Raw genomic sequence first — 22534 nt, 5'->3', positions numbered from 1 at the left:
TCTTTCTCTTTTCTTATATTCTTTTCTCTTTTCTTCCAGTCCTTGGGCTTGAACTCAGGGTCTAGGCACTGTTCCTGCGCTTCTTTTGCTCAAGATTAGCACACTACCACTTGAGCCACAGCGCCACTTCCAGCTTTTCTGTTTATATGGTACTGAGGAATCGAACCCAGGGCTTCACGTATGCTAAGCAAGCACTCTACCACTAAGTAACATTCCCGGCCCATAACTGTATTTTTTTTTTTTTTGGGTCAGTCGTGGGGCTTGAACTCTGGGCTTGGGCCCTATCCCTGTGCTCTTCAGCTCCAGGGGAGCGCTCTATCGCTTAAACCACAGCGCCACTTCCAGTTTTCTAGGTTTATTGGAGGTAAGAGTCTCACAGACTTTCTTGCCCGGGCTGGCTTTGAACCTTGATCCTAAGATCTCAGCCTCCTGAGTAGCTAGGATTACAGGCATAAGCCACCAGTGCCCAGCTATGACTGTATTTCTTTTGGGACCCAGACTATGTGTTTTGATCCCTGAATTTCCAATGCAAACCCAGAGCAGCTTGGTTATAGCTCCGCCTTCATACTAACTGGATGTCTCTAATGCCAAGGCAATAGCCCCACTCAGTGAACAGTGCATCACCACATCATGCACTGCCCTCTCTGTGAGCCCCAACCCAATCTAGGAGAGCAGAGGCAGCCTGTCACTGCTTCCTCTACCACTTTCTTTTTTTTCTTTTTTTGTCAGTTGTGGGGCATGGGCTCTTTCCCTGTACTCTTCAGCTCAAGGCGAGCACTCTACCACTTGAGCCACAGCGCCACTTCCTCCTTTAGCACTTTCATAGCCTTAATTTTTCCTGTTTCAAAACAAAAATAAATGTCACTACTTTATTTTTCTTATACAACTTTAACAAAACATTGACTGTCCTAAAGAATGCTAGAGGGGCTGGGAAGGTGGCTCAGTGGTAGAGCGCTTGCCTTGCATGCCCGAGGCCCTGGGTTCGATTCCTCAGCACCCCATAAGCAAAAAGAAAAAAGCCAGAAGTGGAACTGTGGCTCAAGTGGTAGAGCGCTAGCCTTGAGCTGAAGAGCTGAGGGACAGGGCCCAGGCCCAGAGTTCAGGCCATGACTGGACCCCCCCCCCCCCCCCCCCCCGCCAAAAAAAAAAAAGGTAGAAAATCTCCATCAACCTTGAGTGTCTATTTCTCTCCAAAAGAATTTTTTTTTTTTGGGGGTCCGGTCATGGGGCCTGAACTCTGGGCCTGGGCGCTGTCCCTCAGCTCTTCAGCTCAAGGCTAGCGCTCTACCCCTTGAGCCACAGCACCACTTCCGGCTTTTTTCTTTTTGCTTATGTGGTGCTGAGGAATCGAACCCAGGGCCTCGGGCATGCAAGGCAAGCGCTCTACCACTGAGCCACCTTCCCAGCCCTCTCTCCAAAAGAATTTTAAAATTCTGTAAAAGGTGGTTGAAATCTAATTATATTTTTCATTCCAATAACCAAACTGGATAAATATAAACAGTATTTCTGTGTATACTCACATTTGTACCTGTGCAGAGAGCTTAAACTCAGGGTCTGGAGGGCTACCCCTAGCTTTTCACTCAAGGCTGGTGTTCTATTACCACTTTAACCACAGCTCCACTTTCAGTTTTCGACGGTTAATTGGAGATAAGAGTCTCACAGAATTTCCTGCTCAGGCAGATTTCCTGCTTTGGCTGGCTTTGAACTACATCCTTAGATCACAGGAGATTTAATTCAAGAGACTTTTATTTAAGCATTTTCTTTAAAACTATATTAATTTTGTGTTTATATGCTGGTACTAGGTCTTAAACTCAGAGCCTGGAGCTCTCACTCAGCTTGCTTCCTCATGGCTGGCAATATATCACTTGAGCCAGACCTCCAAATCCAGCTTTTTGTTGGTTAATTGGACTTTTTTTCCAGCTTCTTGAGTAGCTAGGATTATGAGTATAAGCCACTAATGCCCAGCCTAATACTAACTTTGGATGTAGTAAATTTCAAATTTCAGATTTATTGTTTTAGGCAAGGTTTAGCATAGCTTTGGTAAATGCTAGATAGTAAACATCTTAGGCTTTGTAGATCAGATAGTCTGTGTCACAATGAACTCTCCAGAAGCAGCCAGGGAAGAGAAGCCACTTATTTGGACACTACATAATGGATAGGTGTGGCTGTTCCAATAAAACCTTACTTAAAATGAATGGCTAGCTGGATTTGGCTCTGGGCCACCAAGAACTAGACAAGCAAAGTTAAAGGCCTTAAAGAAACAATCTCTTTTTTTATTTTTTTTACCAGTCGTGGGGCCTGAACTCTGGGCCTTGGCGCTGTCCCTCAGCTCTTCAGCTCAAGCCTAGAGCTCTACCACTTGAGCCACAGCACCACTTCCGGCCTTTTCTGCTTATATGGTGCTGAGGAATCGAACCCAGAGCCTCATGCATGCAAGCCAAGCACTGTACCACTGAGCCATCTTCCCAGCCCCTAGAGAAACAATCTTTGCCATGTGATTCTAACCTGTATTTTGGGGAAGTGAGGAGAAATACTACTAGGTAAAATAAAAATAATTTGGTACAAAATTTCCAGCAATTATAAAGAACACTTTTTTTTTTTTTTTGGCCAGCCTTAGAGCTTTATCTCAGGGCCTGGGCTCTGCCCTGAGTCTCTCTGTGCTCAAAGCTAGCACACTACCACTTGAGCCACAGCACCACTTCCAGCTTTTTCCATTTATGTAGTACTGAAGAACTGAACCCAGGGCTTTATGCATGCGAGGCAAGCACTCTACCCTCTACCACTAAGCCACATTCCCAGCCCCTCAAGAACACTTTTGAAATTGATTATACAAATTTAATTATCACCAGGAAATTATTTAATATACATCAATTTAATGGACAACAATCCATTAACATTTAACAATGTGTGTGCAGGCACACATGTGCATGCACGTGCCAGTATTAGAGCATGAACTCAGGACCTGAGCACTATCCCTTAGCTTTTTTGCTCAAAGTTGTCACTCTACCACTTGAGCCACAGTTCACTTCCAGCTTTCTTTTGGTTAACTGGAGATTAGAGTCTCAATGGACTTTGTCTGAACTGGCGTAGAACCACAAAGGACAGATCTCAACCTCCTGAGTAGCTCGGATTACAGAAGTAAGCCACCTGCAACTGGCTCATTTAATTACATTTTATGGTTAACTGTACTATGTATCTGCTTAACTCTCAGGACCTGTTTTTTTTTTTTTCCACTGGTTTTTTGTTTGTTTTTTGGTACTGGGGATCAAGCCCAGGATGCTGCCCTTGCCAGGCAAGCTCTCTGCCACTGATCTATATCCCAGCTCTCAGGACCTGTTTTTAATGGTAATTAAAAAAAAAAAAAATACTCCCATAACAACCAAGATGTCTTTAAAACATATAGTACTCTTAGAATTTGTTCAGCATTACCTTCACCAACTAGATTGCTAGCAACATGGGATAAGCAATGCTATATCATGTAGCCAACAGTTCTGGTACAAAGTTACAATAATACCTCTCTGCTTGTTAGCAGTGGAGCTGGAAATAAATTGATGAGTGGTATGATATTTTAACTGCATTGATAACACTGAGACAAAGTGTGGTTAAAAGTTTATTCAGGCCGGTGTGGTGGCTCATACCTGTAATCCTAGCTACTCAAGAGGCTGAGAGCTGAGGATCACTGTACAAAGCCAGCCCACAAAGCCAGCACAAAGCCAGCCCAGGCAGGAAAGTCCAGGAGACTCCAATTAATCACCAGAAAACTGGAAGTGGTGTTAGGGCTCAAAGTGGTAGAGCACTAGCCTTGCACAAAAGAGCTTAAGGGCAGAGCCTAGGCTGAGTTCAAGTTCCACAACCAGCAAAAAAAAAAAAAGTCTATTCAGAGGCATCTGGATAGTGTGTCACACAACAGATAAGGGATGGCCTGGTTAGAGCCCCAGTTCTAAACATATTCAGTATCCTAACTAACTCCACTTAGGGTTAATCAGTCCTGACAAATTTGGAAAGCAGTGTAGGATAGGCAGCAATGTGCCGCTCCACCCACATCTCCACCTCACTGTATTTCCTTCTTCCTCATACTGGGAAAACCCTGGGCATAGATCTGGGGTTTCCAGAGATGTTTCTGTGCAGGAACATAAACATGAAAGCAGAAAGGGTAAATGTTAAAAGTCTGTATGAGTTTATTTGTGTTTAATTAAGAAAGAAGAGATGGTTTGTGCATTTAAAAAAACATAATAAGTGGGTGCAGGTGGCTCACGCCTGTAATCCTAGCTACTTAGGAGGCTGACAACTGAGGATCATGATTCAAAGCCAGCCAGGTCAGGAAAGTCCATGAAACTCTTCTCTCCAATAAACCACCAGAAAACGGGAAGTGGCGCTGTAGCTCAAGTGGTAGAGTGCTAACCTTGAGCTGAAGAGCTAAGGGACAGTGCTCCCGCCCAGAGTTCACAAGCCCCACAACCAGAAAAAAAAACATAATACTTTTGGAGAATGAGAATATAAGAAAAGTGCCCTGGGTAGGTTTGTAACCTCTAGTGCCTGTAGCTCACCATTCCAAACAACCCCAACCCGCCCCCCACACACTATCCATGGTACCCAAGCCACCTACCAGTGTAGAAAAAAGAAGATAAGGGGCTGGGAAGGTGGCTCAGTGGTAGAGCGCTTGCCTTGCATGCATGAGGCCCTGGGTTTGATTCCTCAGCACCACATAAGCAAAAACAAAAAAGCTGGAAGTGGCCCTGTGGCTCAAGTGGTAAAGCACTAGCTTTGAGCTGAAGAGCTGAGGGACAGCGCCCAGGCCCAGAGTTCAGGCCCCACGACCGGACCCAAAAAAGAAAAAAGGAGATAAACAAGGGTGCTATCTATCCATTTATCAATCATCTATCTATCATTGATTTTTTTCTAAAAGGGCAGTGTGTTTTCCTTTTGCTTCTTTAAATGTTTAATTGTTATTTAGTGTTTTATTATTTTTATTGTTTGTGTTTGTTTTTATCAAGAATATGAAAACAACATAATTCCACTAAAACAAAATGCCTGTGAAAACATTTAACTGGTATATCAGAACAGGGATGTTTACTTACTTTTGCTATTAGATTCAAAGTTGAAGTAGTGATTTAAAAAAAAACACAAAACACACATTTCTAGTAACAAAAGGAAAAATAAAACGACAAAGCATACCAAGTCCACAGACTTAAAGGTCTTGAGTGAGTGTACTGGTCAACAACAGGTTTCACCTGAAAATTAAAAGTTCTCAACTAGTGTTGTCTCCTAAATGTCTTGCATATCACCCTCTTCTTCAAACAGAAAAAAAAAAAAAAATCCACATAGAGACTTGCATGTGGAATATACTTAGGATTCCAGGCTTCATTAAAAAAAAAAAAAAAGGAAAAGTACTTCATTGAAACTTTCATAGTAATTACATGTGTGTTGATATGTTTTTATCCAACGGGCTAAACAAGAGACACGATTAAAATGAGTACAACTGGCTTTTCTTCACAACGTGGCTACTGACAAAAGTTCCATTTCAATGCTCTCAGGGGCGGCTCACACACGGGTCAGACTACCCATGAGCCTCAGTTGCCTTGTGGGTGAAATGGGGGGGCAACGCCCACCCCGAGGGCGAGGAACAGGAAAGCGACTCTCCGCCTGAAGACGTTTTTCAGGCCTGAATTCACATATTCACCTGGGTTAATAGCAAAAATGCACAAGGAAGAACCAAAGGCAGGAGCTGGCACTAGAGACCACAGATGTGGCTGCAGCCACAGTCACCTGGCTTGCAGCTACTCTAAGGACCGTCCTTAAAGGGCACACGCCTGTTTTCTCCCGCAGGCAACCAGAGGCTGGAGTATCACTCGTCCTCTCCCCGCCAACTCGAGGCCCCCAGAGTCCGCAGCGCTGCCAGCCAAGGCGTCAGGGGAGTGAGGGACGCCTGGGTGGGCGGAGGCCCGGGTACCACACGGAGGAACCCCAGCGAGCGGCCTGCTCAGAGGAGGGGTGGGCAGTCGCGAACCCCGCGACGAGGCAGCTCCGCCCTCCGGCCTCAGCTCCCGGGCCCCCACCTACCTGCCGCGCCGAGTCTCCAAACGCCGCCGTGGCTGCGGCTCCCGACGTGGTGACCGCTTCTTCCACACAGCCCGCCGACTCCCGGTCCATCGTCGTCGCTGCCACGGGGCTGCTGGCAAGACACAGGGTAATGGCCGATAAGCCCACTTCCATCCTCCGTCTCCCAGTGTGGCCCCGCGGCTGGGAAGAGGTACTCACCAGCAGCGCCCGCCCGAGCCGCGCCCGCCGAGTCACGCCGAGCTCCCGCAAGGGGAGGGGCCGGCCTGAGGGGCGGAGCAGCTCCTACCTTGCGCGGGCCCACCGCCCCCCCCAGGGAGGCGTTACTAGGAGCTCGCGAGGGGCGGGGCCTGGGAACGGGGCGGGACCTTCGGTCGCAAGGCTTCCGGCCCAGCTTAAGTCCGGAGCTAGGGAAACCCCGCCCGACCCCTCCCGAGATGTCAGGGTTCCTACCTGTACTTGGAGAGAGGCGTGTGGGTTTCAGAATGAGTTCTCGGGAATCTACATCCGAATCCCCACTTCTGCACTTGTAAAACGAGAGCAGTTGCGCTCTTGTTTCTCTAGTGAAATATGGCTACTGACAAATGTAAAAGGTACAGCTACATCCTACTATACTAAGAGGAATAACAGTCCCCCCAAAATACTTGAAATAAGAGCCCCAGGAGTGAATTTTGCTTGCAATTGTCTGAAACACTTTAGACTTTTTCTGCATGAAAAATATTCTGCCATCTTGACAAATAGGAAGCATATTTTGTCTGCTTTAGAGCTGTGTGTGTATGCTTGTAAAATGAGGGCGATCCCAGGCTCTTTGCATTTTGCCACTGTGCAAATTTTTTAAATGATTGAAATTATTGCATGACTTTAACGAACTATTTCCAGGTAAATGCCCTTTTATTTTTATTTTATTTATTTTCTTTTGTCAGTTGTGGGGCCTGAACTTCATTAGCTTAAGGCTAGCACTCTACCACTTGAGCCACAGCACCACTTCCGGCTTTTTCTGCTTATGTGTTGCTGCAAACAAAGCAAGCACTCTACCACTGAGCCACCTTCCCAGCCCTAAATGCCTTTTTAATTGTTTAGCATGAAAAATTTCCAAATATGTAGAAACAAAAACAATGTATTATTTTATTATACATATATATATATATATATATATATATTTTTTTTTTTTTCCCCTAGTCGTGGGGCCTGAACTCTGGGCCTGGGCACTATCCCTCAGCTCTTCAGCTCAAGGCTAGCTCTACCACTTGAGCCACAGCACCACTTCCGGCTTTCTCTGCTTATGTAGTGCTGAGGAATCGAACCCAGAGGCCTCATGCAGGCCAGGCAAGCACTCTACCACTAAGCCACCTTCCCAGCTCTCAAAAGGTATTATTTTAGTCATACAAAGTGTCACATACTTTGGGAGGGGGGAGTTCATGGGCTTCGTCTCAGGGCCTGGGTGCTGTCCCTGAGCTTTTTTGCTTAAGGCTAGTGCTCTACCAATTTAAGCCATAGTACCATTCCTGGTTTTCTGGTGATTAATGGGAGATAAGAGTCTTATGGACTTCCCTGCGCCGGCTAGCTTCAAACCGTGATCCTCACATCTCAGCCTCCTGAGTAGCCAAGATTACAGGCATTAGCCACTGGTGCTCAGTTCACATGATACTTTTAACTGTGGGTTTTTTGTTTGTTTGGCTTGTTGTTTTTTCTTTTCTTTTCTTTTTTTTTTAGAGACATGTTCTGGCTATGTGACCCAGACTACCCTTAATTCCCCATTTGCTTGCTTCTACTTCTGCCTCTCCTTTCTTCTCAGAAGGGCAGAGATTTATAAATATGCACCACCAAAACTTATTGATGCTTTAAATTTCATTTTAATGTCAGTCAACATTTAGAAATGTTTTTCCCAAACTGTATGACCTACTATGTTACACTGTTATTCAACATGGTACCAGAAACCCCAACACTCCATTTTTCTTCTGTTCTTTTTCCTTACCCTCTTCCTAATATTTTTGTACATTCTTTCTTTCTATCTTTCTCTTTTTCTTTCTTTCTTTCTCTTTCTTTTTGTTGGTCATGGGTGTTGAACTCTGGGCCTACTAGGCACGCTGTCCCTTAGCGCTTCAGCTCAAGGCGAGGGCTCTACTTCTTGAGCCACAGCGCCACTTACAGTTTTCTGAATGGTTTATTGGAGATGAGTCTCACAGACTTACCTTCCCCGGCTGGCTTTGAGCCGCAATCCTTAGCGCTCAGCCTCCTGAGTAGCTAGGAATACAGGCGTGAGCCACAGGCACTCGGCCTTTCTATGTTTCTTAAATTTACAATATCCTATGGGCTGGGAAGGTGGCTCAGTGGTAGAGTGCTTGCCTTGCATGCCTGAGGCCCTGGGTTCGATTCCTCAGCACCACATAAGCAAAAAGAAAAAAAAAGCCGGGAAGTGGCGCTGTGGCTCAAGTGGTAGAGTGCTAACCTTGAGCTGAAGAGCTGAGGGACAGCGCCCAGGCCCACGACCGGACCCCCAAAAAAAAAATTTACAATAACCTAAAAACCAAAACCAAGCCATGCACTGGTGGCTAATGCTTTTAATCTTAGCTATTCAGGAAACAGATCTGAGGATGATGTTTCAAAGCCAGCCAGAACAGGAAAATCAGAAAACTACTCAGAAAAAAACAGAAATGGCTATGGCTCAAGTGGTAGAGCACTAGCCTTGAGCCAAAGAAGTTCAGGGGTAATACCCAGGTGCTGAATTCAAGCCCCAGGACTGGTGCGCGCGCGCGCGCACACACACACAAAGTTTCACTAAGAACAATCCTTTCAAAATCATTTATACTTTTAAAACTGGTTGAAAATCCATGTTTTATATTCTGGTAATTGAGAGCTTGCTGCTGAAGTAAACAAGTTAGTAATATGAACTAATTCTGTATGGTTGCATAAACAAAGGGCTTAAACAGTCTAAAACACCAAAACCAAACTGCAAATTGAAAATAAAAATAAAGAGCCAATTGTTAAAAGATTTGATGAATTGGCTTTCATAAACAACAGTTCTATATTATATCTATTCAAAATCTCTTCTCTGTTACTGACAAGGACTACCAACAATATCTATTATTAAAAATAAATAAATGCATGATTGTTTTCTAAATTGTGAAGTAAAACATTATTTTGCAATTTTCCCTGCTGAAGCAGAATGCATTGTCAGGGTTTTCAAATAATTTTTCTTAATTTACTGAAAATTCAAAACGCAAGTTATATTCCAGCATGGGAAATAGTTCCAAAAAACAATTTTTAATACAAATATGCAACCAAAGAGAAATTTATTACAAATCAACCAATTAAAGCAACAGAAAAACATAGAAATTGCAATGGCTTGATTTTGCAAATCTATATTTTTGTTATTATTTCCTGTCACATCTACTAAAAATCAGTAACAAAATTTTTCTTCTTCTATTTTTCAATATTAGTGTTGTAGTACAACAACAACAACAAAATCCAAATATTGGAATTTACCTAGTTGAAAACATAATTGAGATCTAAATTCAAATGCTGCATGTACAGCTAAAAAAGTAAATTTGGATCTACTCATTTGTGAGAGCCTGAAAATCTGAGCTGTGAGGCCCGAAAGGATTGGGAGTTTGGAGTACCTTTTCCCAACATACTCTCAGAACACTGAGTGTTTCCGGAAAAGGTCAATCAGTCCTGCTTAACAGGAATTCAAATTTCTGTACTCACTGTAGGCTAGCTCCACTCTAAATTGTGTGGGAGCCTGGGGGTAGACTAAGATTTAAGCAAATTGTAAGCTGTTGAATGTTTGGCTCTCTTTTCCAGAATAAGAAGGTAATCTACCACTTGTATACAAAATATTGTCACGTGCTGAAGTTTATATCTTACTTTCTGCACGTGCTTCCCTATACAAGACCAATAAAAACCTTGGGCTCCGAAGCTGGCGGAAGGCTACAGGTCTCCTGGCCTCAAACCTCAATTCCAGGGTCCAGTCTCGGTTATTGCCTTCTTGTTCCCAGCAGAAGGTGGGGAGGGGTGTGTTAAGAGGCAACAATGAAGCTAAATAAAGTTTGATAACCAGGAATTTGTAATGTCTGCTCCTGGATGGCTAGCCAACTCCACCCTCCTCTCAGCAAAGTCTCCACCCAGTACCTGCGTTACCTAGGCAACTGGGACACCTGGAAGAGGTCACATCTGCATCCGCTGAGGTCACATCTGAATTTGATGTGGCCACACCTTTCTCCGCCCATACCCTACATAAGACCTAGTGCAGGCCCAGACGCTCTCTCTGTGTTCTTTTCTAGCTCTCCCTGCTGTGTCTGCTCACTGCTCTCTTTCTGTGCACTGTCTCTCTCTCTTCTCTCTCTCTCTCCTCTCTCCCCTCTCCCCTCTCTCTGCTGCTCTTTCCTCTCTTTCCCAGCCAAGTGGAGTGCCAACCTTGCCTGGTCCCAGCAGGTCTACTGAATAAACCTACTCCTTTTTTTTTTTTTTGGTCCGGTCGTGGGGCCTGAACTCTGGGCCTGGGCACTATCCCTCAGCTCTTCAGCTCAAGGCTAGCGCTCTACCACTTGAGCCGCAGCGCCACTTCCGGCTTTTTTTTTCTTTTTGCTTATGTGGTGCTGAGGAATCGAACCCAGGGCCTCAGGCATGCAAGGCAAGCACTCTACCACTGAGCCACCTTCCCAGCCCCTAAACCTACTCCTTACCTGAATACCACATGCGTGCTGGTGCTGTTCTTACTTGGCTACCTCTTTTTAAAAACCTAACAGAATTGTCATCAAATAAATAAAACTTGTGGAGTTTTTTTGTTTGTTTTTTTTGTCAGTTGTGGGGGCTGAACTCTGGGCCTGGGCGCTGTCCTTCAGCTCTTCAGCTCAAGGCTAGTGCCCTACCACTTGACCCACAGCACTACTTCTGGCTTTTTTCTCGAACTCAGGGCCTCATGCATGCAAGGCAAGCACTCTACCACTGAGCCAACTTCCCAGCCCCAACTTGTGGCTTTCATATAGATCACTTGTGTTTCCTCCATCTCATCCCTTTGACTCTTTCCATCTTCTCTGTGCCTGTCTGTCTCCACATATGCATACATTCACATACACACAGTAGGGAGTATTTTTCAGACTAACCCATCCTTTAAATAGGGAATTTCCCCCCATTTTTCATTAAAAAAAATCATGCAGAAAAAATGAACTATACCACTTGTGGATAGGAATGGGAGGGGAAAACTGGGACAGAGCAAAGGAAGGGGTGACATTGTCCAAAAAGAAATGTACTCTTGGGCTGGGAATGTACTCTTGGCTTAGGGGTAAAGTGCTTGCCTTAGCATGCATGAAGCTCTGAGTTCTATTCCTCAGAACCACTTAAACAAAAGGTTGGAAGTGGTGCTGTAGCTCAAGTGGTAGAGTGCTAGCCTTGAGCAAATGAAGCTCAAGGACACTGTCCAGGCCCTGAGTTCAAGCCCTAGGACTGACTCCCCCCCAAAAAAAAAACAAAACAAAAAAACTCTTTACTGACTGATGTAACTGTAACCCCTTTTTTACATCACCTTTATTATAATATAATAGAAAATTTACAATAAAAAAACAATGAAATGATGCAGAAGCCAGGCATAGTGGTGTACTTGTATATTTCCAGCTACTTAGGAGGTAAGAGGATCAAGAATTTTAGGGCCATCCCAAGCAAAAAGTTATCAAAACATGTCTCAAAAACAAAGTACAAACAAAAGGGCTGGGAGCATGGCTCAAGAGCACACCAGTTGTGTGAGGCCTTGGGTTCAAACCCCAGTATCACATTTCAAAATATCGCAAGAAAAGTTGATGAGATGCACTTTTGTTGATTTTAAACATTAAAAGATGCTTCACTTTTATAATGAGTCCAACATCCCTAGAACTGTAGATACTAGGACTTCCTTGTATTGATGCATCTTTCTCAGAACTATAAGGTACTATTATAATTATTAACATTTTACAACTGAGGAACCAAAGGTCCAAAGATAAAGTTGATAAATGAAAAGTTCAACTTGGTCAAGGACAAAGTTGGTAAGCAGCAGACCCATGATTCAAGCTTAAGTAATGTCAACCACAGTGAAACATACCTATAGTCCCAGCTATCTTAGAAGGATGAAGCAGAGGAAAGACTTGAACAGAAGTTCAACATAGCAACATAGCAACCCTCCCTTCAAAAAGTACATTTTTTAAAGGACTATATTATTCATCCTTTAAGATAACAATTAGGAATATCTTGCCATTCAGGGCAAGATCAAACATTGTTTCTTTTAACATAGAAGAAAACTGAATAAAATCAAAATACATATCAACTGAAGGGTTTCATACTTTTAGTTATCAAAAGAGTATCAAAAATTGTGCAGTTGGGGCTGGGAAGGTGGCTCAGTGGTAGAGCGCTTGCCTTGCATGCCTGAGACCCTGGGTTCGATTCCTCAGCACTATATAAGCAGAAAAAAAAAGCCGGAAGTGGCACTGTGGTTCAAGTGGTAGAGCACTAGCCTTGAGCTGAAGAGCTGAGGGACAGCGCCCAGGCCCAGAGTTCAGGCTCACGACCGGACCCCCCCCCCCAAAAAAAAAAATTTTCTCATCTCCTTTGGTTCATCAAAGAATGTTTTCCTTTTTGTTAAAGTTTAAAAAGCAAGCAAACATGATTCCTAAAATATGGAAATATGCAGTCATCAGATACTCTTCTTGCTTGATGTATCTATGAGATTTCTCTCTGATAGAAGGTTCTTGGCCTAGTGCTATTAGTTCATGCCTGTAATCCTAGTTATTCTGGTGGATGAGACCTGAGAGATCTTGATTTAAAGTCAGTCCACAAAAGTTGCCTGTTAACTGAATGCCTGGCTCAAATGGTAGAGCAACAAGCAGGGCAAGTAAGCCAAGCAAAAGCACCAGAGGCATTAAGAAAAACAACCTGCAATCATAGCTACTCAGGAGGCTGAGATCTGAGGGTTGTGGTTCGAAGCCAGCCATGGCAAGAGTCTGTGAAACTGAAAAAGCTGACAATACCCAAGTGCTAGTTCAAGCCCAGTATAGGAAGGAGGGTGAGGGTAGAAGGGGTGAGGGTAAGAGAAGAAAGGGGAATGGAAAGAGAAGGGGAGAGAAGAGGAGGGGGAGGTGAGGAGGTTAGGGGGAAGGAAAGTGAGGGAGAAGCAACCCACCTAAGGACTACTTCCTCAGCAAGAAAAGCCTTTATGCAAAAGTGCATGAAGAGTCTCAAGCCCTCTGTAAAGGGAGTTTTTCTTTTTTGATATTGAGTTTAAATTTTGCAACTGGTTGATTTTTTGGATGGTACAAGGGTTTGAACTCAGGGCCTTGTACTTGCTAGGCAAGTGCTCTATCACATGAGCTAAACTCTTAGCTTTGGCTTAGTTAATTCTTCCCCTCCTTTATTTTTTAAAGGCATTTAAAACTGTTATTGTAAACATGATGTACAACAGGGTTAGTTACATAAATCAGATAAAGAGTACATTTCTTTTTGAACAATGTCACCTATTGAGAGTGTTTCTTAATGTCAGGCTCATCATCCATCTTAATTTCCCCTTTAAGAGCAGTACTACCATTTAGTTTCTTCTCTTGGCTGGTTATGGTCCAACCAGTGTTGATAAATGCATTATTTTACAGGCTACAGAGAATCCTTTAAGTCAAATGAGGCTAAAAGATACAGTTTTCTTCAAATGAAGACAGAGATGACAGAATTGCAAAAAGTAAAGCCAGGAGCTATTGGCTCACAACTATAATGGTAGCTACTCAGGAGGCTGAGTATCTGAGGATCAAGGTTCTGAAGCCAATCCAGGCAGGGAAATCCTGCAGACTTTTATCTTCAATTAACTATCAAAAGCCAGAAGCAGAACTGTAGCTCAAGTAGTAGAACATTAGCCTTGAGTAAAAGAAGCTCAAGTACAGCACCCAGGCCCTGAGTTCAATCCCAGCATCAGCGTTCCCCCACCACACATCAAAAAAATTACAAAAAGTAGCACACACATGCCAAACACAGAAGAATTTATGTCACAGGCTCACCTTAACAGAGGAAATGTTTCATTATTTCATCAGTTTACAATGTGTATCTTCACTAAAAATTATACCAAAATTACCTGTACTCACTTTGCCACTATTAAGGATCAGAAACCTACATGATGGGTTAGGGCCTCTTAGGTAAAGCATCTATTTGACAATGAACACAAAGGAATTACTTACCTCTTAATGTCAAAACATGGGGAAAACTATCAAACTGAAATAACATGCCAGTGGCTATACAACTGATCTAGGGGAAAAATTTAATTTTTCAACATTTATCATGTAAGTAAATTAATCATCCAGGAGGGAAAGTCACTAACCTCAATCTGTTTTATCTTCTCTGGCTCTATTTTTTGCCTCTTTAGCTTCCTGAATCTGCTGAAATTACCATGGATTTCAGGAATAAAAAGACTGATCATAAATGCACTTATGGGACCAAAACTACCACTCAGTAAGTTGGATAGACTAACCTCCCATCTTCAAGGAGGGCAATTTCCTATGATAATAGGTGGTACCTAGGAGCAGGAGTAATCACCTTCTGGGCACTAGATGTTTCCTCTCAAGTGATGAGAGGTAATAACTTTTTTTGGGGGGGGGAGATCAGTCATGGGGCATGAACTCAGGGCCTGGGCACTATCCCTAAGCTCTTTTGCTCAAGGCTAATGCTCTACATTCTTGAGTCACAGCATCACTGTTTTTTCTGGTGGCTAATTGGATAAGTCTCCTGGACTTCCCTTCCCAGGCTGGCTCTGAACCATGATCCTCAGATCTCAGCCTTTTGAGTAATTAGCCTAACTGGCTCAATGAGCCACTGGTACCCAGCAACAACAACTTCTTTAGAAACCCTTGCAGAACCAGAACTAAGATAGTAATTGATCATACCATTGGCCTGGCCTAGATTACCTGTTCTGTTGGTTATTTATACTAACTACTCCTTTACCTTTTCTATATTCTGAGGTCCTCTTTGCCCTTTGAGGTGTACATTAGGTCTGATATGTTCTTCCCCACATGACCAGATTAAAAGTCCTTTCTCTACCCTTCACCACCACTCATCTCTCTACTTGGCGTATTGGCATGGGTGGCCTAGACTAATCTATTTGGACTCACTGAACAGGGGCATTTGCTCTAAAATTCCAGTAATAAGACAAAAAAGCAAAGGCAGTATTATGTTGAAGGTTAATGGAACACCTTAATGTTCCAAACATGATATCTGTAATCTGAAACAGAATTTTGAAGACAATGACTTAGATTCTAATCCAATGGAATGCTAGGAATAGAGAATCAGCTGTGATGCCTTTCTGGTTTGGATTTTGATCATTTACCTGGCTCTATTATTTCTAGATTTTTGAGAAAGATCAGTAATTATGAACATTTAGTCGCTATTTAAGTCACAGCTTTCATGGACAGTTTTTACTAGAGTCTAAATTCTTTGACTGCTGGTGGCTCATGCCTGTAATCATAGCTACTCAGGAAGCTGAGATCTGAGAATCATGGTTCAAAGCCAGACCAGGCAGAAAGTCTGAGAGATTTTATTTTACAATAATTAATATAACTTAGTCAAAGTGGTAGAGTGCTTCTAGTCTTTTTTTTTTTTTTTTTGGTCCGGTCGTGGGGCCTGAACTCTGGGCTTGGGCGCTGTCCCTCAGCTCTTTAGCTCTAGCACTCTACCACTTGAGCCACAGCACCACTTCCGGCTTTTTTCTTTTTGCTTATGTGGTGCTGAGGAATCGAACCCAGGGCCTCATGCATGCAAGGCAAGTGCTCTACCACCAAGCCACCTTCCCAGCATGTGCTTCTAGTCTTGAGCAAAGAGCTGAGGGACAGCACCCAGGCCCCAAGTTCAAGCCCCATGACTGACAATTTAAAAAAAAATTAGCCAGGCACCATGGCTTATGCCTGTAATCCTAGCTATTCAGGAGGCTAAGATCTGAGGAGCACAGTTCAAAGCCAGACTAGGCAGAAAGTCCAAGAGACTCTTTTTTTTTTTTTTTTTTGGGTCTGGTCGTGGGGCCTGAACTCTGGGCCTGGGCACTGTCCCTCAGCTCTTCAGCTCAAGGCTAGCGCTCCACCACTTGAGCCACAGCGCCACTTCTGGCTTATTCTTTTTGCTTATGTGGTGCTGAGGAATCGAACCCAGGGCCTCGAGCACTTATTCTTTTTGCTTATGTGGTGCTGAGGAATCGAACCCAGGGCCTCGAGCATGCAAGGCAAGCGCTCTACCACTGAGCCAACTTCCCAGCCCTCCAAGAGACTCTTATCTCCAGTAAACCACCAGAAAATGGGAAGTTGTGCTGTGGCTCAAGTAGTAGAGGTTCACCTTGAGCTGAAGAGCTGAGGGACAGCGCCCAGGACCAGAGTTCAAGCTCCTTGACTGACCAAAAAAGAAGTGTCATAATTTGGAATTATTTTATCAATTTCTCAAGCAGTATGTAAGAAACATAAAAATGACTTTTTAAATTATGGAAGACTATTAAGGCTTCAAAAATATGCTTCAGATTGTATATCAAACAAACATCATATCTGGGAGAGCACAGTCAAATTCTCAATTTCAATTTGTCAGAACTAAGTTTTTTTTTTGCTGGTCCTGGGGCTTGAACTCAGGGCCTGGACACTGTCCTTAAGCCTCTTTGTGCTCAAGGCTTGAGCCACAGTGCTACTCCCATCCTTTTCTATTTTGAAGTACTGAGGAATCAAACCCAGGTCTTCATGCATGTTAAGCAAGCACTCTATCACTAAGCCACATTCCCAGTTACAACCAAGATTTTCTTTTTTTTTTTTTTGGGTCCGGTCATGGGGCCTGAACTCTGGGCCTGGGTGCTGTCCCTCAGCTCTTCAGCTCAAGGCTAGCGCTCTACCACTTGAGCCACAGCGCCACTTCCGGCTTTTTTCTTTTTGCTTATGTGGTACTGAGGAATCGAACCCAGGGCCTCAGGCATGCAAGGCACGCGCTCTACCACTGAGCCACCTTCCCAGCCCCACAACTAAGATTTTCAATGACAAATTTATTTTAATTATCATAAAAGTTGCTAATATTCATGTTTTAACATATTTCTCATTAAAGGTGTGTTTCGGGGCAAGGTTTTATAAAACGTATTTATTGGCTTTTTCTTTTTTGTGTGTGATACATTGATCATTTTAAGCCATTAAGAAAGTTAACATCTCCTTAACTTATAACCACTTTGAAGTTTATTTTACAGCACTTTTATTGAGACATTATAATGTGATTTACTGACCAGGACTGTTTACAAATGTAATGCTTGGCCTTTGTGACAATTAAAAACCTTTAAGTACTAAAATTTTACATCATGATTTGTTTAACTCAAAAGTGTTATGATGGTGAAAACTAAAGAGAACTTAGAGCAGAAATGTAAGGATTTCCACAAAAATCATATATTCCTTCCTTATATCAAAAAGGAAGGAAGAGGGGGAAAACAATGGAGGGGGTAACAATGTTCAAGAGGAAGTGTACTCATAACCTCACTCATGTAACTGTGACCCTCTGTATAGTAGCTTTACAATAAAAAAATAAAATAAAAAAAAAAAAAAAAAAAAAAAAAAAGGAAGGAAGAAGGAAGAAAGGAAAAAGAAAAGCTGAGGAAAAAATGATGAAAAGAAAGAGGGCAAGGCAGGCAAGAAAAATACTCTTCCCCCCATTTTCAAAAAGGAGGGAAACTCTGAGGTCTCAGCAAATAATGTAATCAACCAAGTCAGTTTATATTAAGGCATCTTCTTTACATATTATTGAATCCCATCATGCCTTTCATATTGCCAGCAGCACCCTGTTGAAACTGCCTCATCATTGACTGTAGTCCTGCCATACCACCTAGAGGGAAAGTACATGAGAACAATTAGTAAGCAGAAATTGAAATACTTACTTTTGCCTAATAATATTTGAACTTTTTAAAAACACACTGTTTAATGATTGCATTTACCCATGTGATGAAGAACTCTAGGATCCATCATTTTGGCCATTTGTTGATTCAATTTTGCCATCTGTGATTGACTCACATTCTTAGACATATCACCACCTTAAAAGAAAAGTGTTTATATCAGCATAGGATGTATTATAATCAAAATATCTAAGAAAGCCTGATGAACTGACTAAATATACAACCTACAGAATTATTTTTATTTTATATATACCTACTAACTCTCTTATCTCAGTAACAATTTTTTTTTAAGAATGAATAAGTGAAATTCTACATAAAGGATTTTCTAAAAGCTTTACTTTTCTGTAAAACTTTCATTTTTTTGTCAGTCATGGGGCTTGAACTCAGGGCCTGGGCACTATCCCTGAGCTCTTTTCCTCAAGGCTGGTGCTCTACTACTTTGAGCCATTGTGCCACTTCCAATTTTCTGTTGGTTAATTGGTGATAAGTCTCATGGACTTTCCTGCCTGGGCTGGCTTTGAATCGAAATCCTTGGATCAGGGGTTAGGGAGATGGCTCAGTGGTAGAGCGTTTGCCTTGCATGCCTGAGGCCCTGGGTTCAATTCCTCAGCACCACAGAAGCAAAAAGAAAAAAAACCGGAAGTGGCGCTGTGGCTCAAGTGGTAGAGCGCTAGCCTTGAGCTGAAGAGCTGAGGGACAGCGCCCAGGCCCAGAGTCAGGCCCCATGACCAGACCCAAAAAAAAGAAATCCTTGGATCTCAGCCACCTGAGTAGCTAAGATTATAGGCGTGAGCCATCACTACCCAGCTGCTGAAAAACTTTTAGTTATATCTGTGAATGAACCAAGCAAAACTGTGAGTACAGCTTTGGTTATTAATGATCAGTTATATTAACTTGCTTACTAATAATATAAGGAAAGACTAAACCTAAAGAGGGAGGACTGGACAGACAAAAAAGAGAGGGAGAGATTGGGTAGCTGGTACATAAATAAGAATGAGTGTGAGAGAACTTGAAGATTTGAATGTATCTAAGAAACTTTTTTTTTTTTTTTTGGTCTGTCATGGGGCTTGAACTCTGGACCTGGACACCATCCCTCAGCTCTTCAGCTCAAGGCTAGTGCTCTACCAATAGAGCCACAGCCCCACTTCCGGTTTTCTGAGTGGTTTATTGAAGATAAGAGTCTCATGGACTTTCCTGCCTGGGCTGGCTTTGAACCAACTTTGAACTGTGATCCTCAGATCTCAGCCTCCTGAGTAGGTAGGATTACAGTCACAAGCCACCAATGCCCGGCTAAGTTAAAAAAAATTTTTTTTTTTTTGTTGATCATGGGACTTGAACTCTGGACCTGGACACTGTCCCTCAGTTCTTCACCTCAAGGCTAGCACTCTACCACTTATGGCTTTTTCTGTTTATGTGATGGCAAGGAATCGAACCCAGAGCATCATGCATACAAGGCAAGCACTCTACCACTGACCTACCTTCCCTATGATAATTTCATAAAATCGAAGGACAATGCAATTTAATTTGTGAAGAAATAACCATAAACTTAAAAAACACACTAAAAAGGTCAGCTAATGAGAGGTACAGTCTAAGTCAAAATGGTAAAAGCATTCTTTAGACTATATAATTCTTTTTTGATAAAAGTCTCTCATCATAGCCCAGGCTGGCCTCAAACTCTAGATAGTCAGCCTCTTAAGTGCTTGGATTATGCATTACCATACCCTGCTGATTATCTGTACTCTTGAGAAAGAAAGCAGAAGATAGTATCAATGAAAAATAATGAGTGAATAACCTTGTTTCAGCAAAATTAGCAAATTCAGAAAAAGGAACACTGACTTGGTAATTTTCAAAAATATTTAATAAAAATGAAAAACCAAAGCTGCCCCTGAATATCCTTAAGAAATTTACTTCCAACTAATCATTCAAAAAATCTAGAAGTAGTTGGGCACTGGTGGCTGTAATCCTAGCTACTCAGGAGGCTGAAATCTGAGGATCATGGTTCAAAGCCAACCTGTGCAGGAAAGTCCGTGAGACTCTTATCTCTAAATTAATCACAGAAAAAGCCAGAAGTGGCAGTGTGGCTCAAGTGGTAGAACGTTAGCCTTGAATGGAGCTCAGGGACAGTGTCTATACCCAGAGTTCAAGCCCAAGGACTGGCAAAACAACAACAACAACAAAAATGGATCTTGGGGGGCTGGGAAGGTGGCTCAGTGGTAGAGTGCTTGCCTTGCATGCCTGAGGCCCTGGGTTCAATTCCTCAGCACCACATAAGAAAAAAGCCAGAAGTAATGCTGTGGCTCAAGTGGTAGAGCGCTAGCCTTGAGCTGAAGAGCTGAGTAACAGCGCCCAGGCCCAGAGTTCAGGCCCCACGACCGGACCCCTCCCCCCCCAAAAAATGGATCTTGGTTCAAAGCCAGCCCAGGCAAAAAAGTCTGTGAGACTGTTATCTCCAGTTAACCACCAGAAAATTGGAAGTGGGGCTGGGAAGGTGGCTCAGTGGTAGAGCACTTGCCTTGCATGGTCGAGGTCCTGGGTTCGATTCCTCAGAACCACATAAGAAAAAAGCCAGAAGTGGCGCTGTGGCTCAAGTGGTAGAGCGCTAGCCTTGAGCTGAAGAGCTGAGGGACAGTGTCCAGGCCTAGAGTTCAGGCCCCACTACCGGACCCAAAAAAAAAAAAAAAAAAAGAAAACTGGAAGTGTCATTGTGACACAGTGGTAGAGCATTCGCCTTGAGCTGAAAAGCTGAGGGCCCAGAGTTCAAGCCCCAAGACTGACCAAAAAAAAAGCCAGAAGAGGAGCTGTGGCTCTAGTGGTTGAGCACTAGCCTTCAGCACAAAAACTTAGGCGCAGCACCCAGATCCTGGTTCAAGGCCCAGGACCGGTACAGAAATAAAATTATATATAGATATAATTATATGTATATTATATCTTATAGTGCAATTAGAAAACTAATTCAGCACCTACTGTTTCTGATCAGAGTAGAAAAAAAAATCTCTGGTTTTACAGAACTGTTCAGAAATTGACAGTGATAAAGCAGCCTAAGTGATGAGTCATCTTAAGAGTTCAACCAAGGCATTAAACAAACATCTGTGCATAACTACAATAGTAGTGATTAGTAGTTAAACATATTTTACAGTGTATTTGGTAATATGTAAAAATAATCATGATTTACTAGAAGAAAACAATAGTTACATCAACTTATTTCTAACTGGATCTGTGGGATTTTATAATGTGATATGCACTTTTAGCTTTTTCTCTCTAAATTTTTTATAATATGTATTGCATGTTCATAAAACCATGGCATTTTCCTTTGTTGTTGTTGTTGTTGATTGTGGGGTCTGAACTCTAGGCCTGGTTGCTGTCCCTCAGTTCTTCAGCTTAAAGCTAGCTCTCTACCATTTGAGCCACAGCGCCACTTCCGGCTTTTTCTGCTTATGTGGTGGTGAGGAATAGAACCCACGGCCTCATACGTGCAAGCCAAGCACTCTACCACTGAGCCACATTCCCAGCCTGGCATCTTCTTTTCAAAATGTCTATTACCTTGAATGGACAAACAGGTAAATTACAGGTCACATTATAAAATGTGATAGTACATGTAATTCAGCTATTTTTTTTGTGCCAGTTCTGGAGCTTGAACTCAAAAGCCTAGATGCTGTTCCTGAGCTTTCTTGCTCAAGGCTAGCCTCTATCACTTGAGCTACAGCTCTACTTACAACTTTATGGTGGTTAACTAGAGAAAAGAGTCTTAATGGCTCTCCTGCCTGGGCTAGCTTTAAACTATTGATATTCAAATCTCAGCAAGCATGAGCCATCAGTGCCCTTTCTTTTGTAGTACTGAGAATTGAACCTAGGACCTCTTATATACTAGTCTCTACCACTGTACTCATCCTTAGTCCCTATAACTTGAAATTGTTCAGTGACTTTTCCAATACTAGCAACACTCCTTGACTTTAATACATAGATTTTCAATTTCTTTCTTTTTATCCTGTTATTTAATAGTGAGCTTATTTTCTTACCTTTGAAAAGTCCTTTGATGCCTCCCATTTTTTTCACCATCTGTGCAAACTTAGTATACTGTGTTAAAAGTTCTTGCACATCTCTTGTTGACACACCTGATCCTCTTGCTACTCTCTGGATTCTTCCTGGTTGCTTACTAAAAACCTTGGCACCATCTGTACTGTCCAATTCTGTAGGCAACAGACAATTATACTCACTTTCAAATGGATATAATTATCAGTCATAATCAGAGCAGTAAAAATAAGCAGAATATAACTTCACGGAGCAACACAGATTTTTTTTTTTTTTTTTTGGTTGTGGGGCCTGAACTTTGGGCCTGGGCGCTGGTCCCTCAGCTCTGCAGTTCAAGGCTAGCACTCTACCACTTTAGCCACAGCGCCACTCCCAGCTTTTTCTGCTTATGTGGTGCTGAGGAATCACAGGACCTCATGCATGCAAGGCAAACACCTCTGAGCACCTTTCCAGCCCCACAGGTTTTGTTAAAACAAATCATGATTTCATTTTTCTCCCTGTACACTCTGAAATAGCTTACATACAAAAAACACAAACTACAAATAGTTAAATCAC

The 22534-nt window shown here is 42.7% G+C and overlaps 1 protein-coding gene across 5 annotated transcripts in view; it reads right to left on the bottom strand.

Moving 5' to 3' along the window:
• Positions 1–22534, bottom strand: part of LOC122106533 (signal recognition particle 54 kDa protein) — a 97023-nt gene that overhangs the window by 24995 nt on the left and 49494 nt on the right. For 3 of the 5 annotated variants that reach the window (XM_042677910.1, XM_042677911.1, XM_042677909.1), the window contains 3 exons: positions 21967–22137; positions 17993–18088; positions 17708–17883 (listed from right to left, as the gene is read on the bottom strand). In XM_042677910.1, the coding sequence (XP_042533844.1) occupies positions 17792–17883; positions 17993–18088; positions 21967–22137 (359 nt within the window). In that variant the 3' untranslated portion in view covers positions 17708–17791. Of the gene's footprint in view, positions 1–6060; positions 6253–17707; positions 17884–17992; positions 18089–21966; positions 22138–22534 lie in introns of those variants that run through there. The other 2 variants (XM_042677913.1, XM_042677912.1) reach the window with 2 other exon arrangements.

This window comes from Dipodomys spectabilis, unplaced genomic scaffold (assembly GCF_019054845.1).
Source record: "Dipodomys spectabilis isolate Male_0828 unplaced genomic scaffold, ASM1905484v1 ptg000042l, whole genome shotgun sequence".
In the NCBI taxonomy this organism is placed as follows: domain Eukaryota; kingdom Metazoa; phylum Chordata; class Mammalia; order Rodentia; family Heteromyidae; genus Dipodomys; species Dipodomys spectabilis.
Note: the sequence above shows the minus strand (reverse complement) of the source record. Positions and strands in the feature narration are given on the sequence as shown.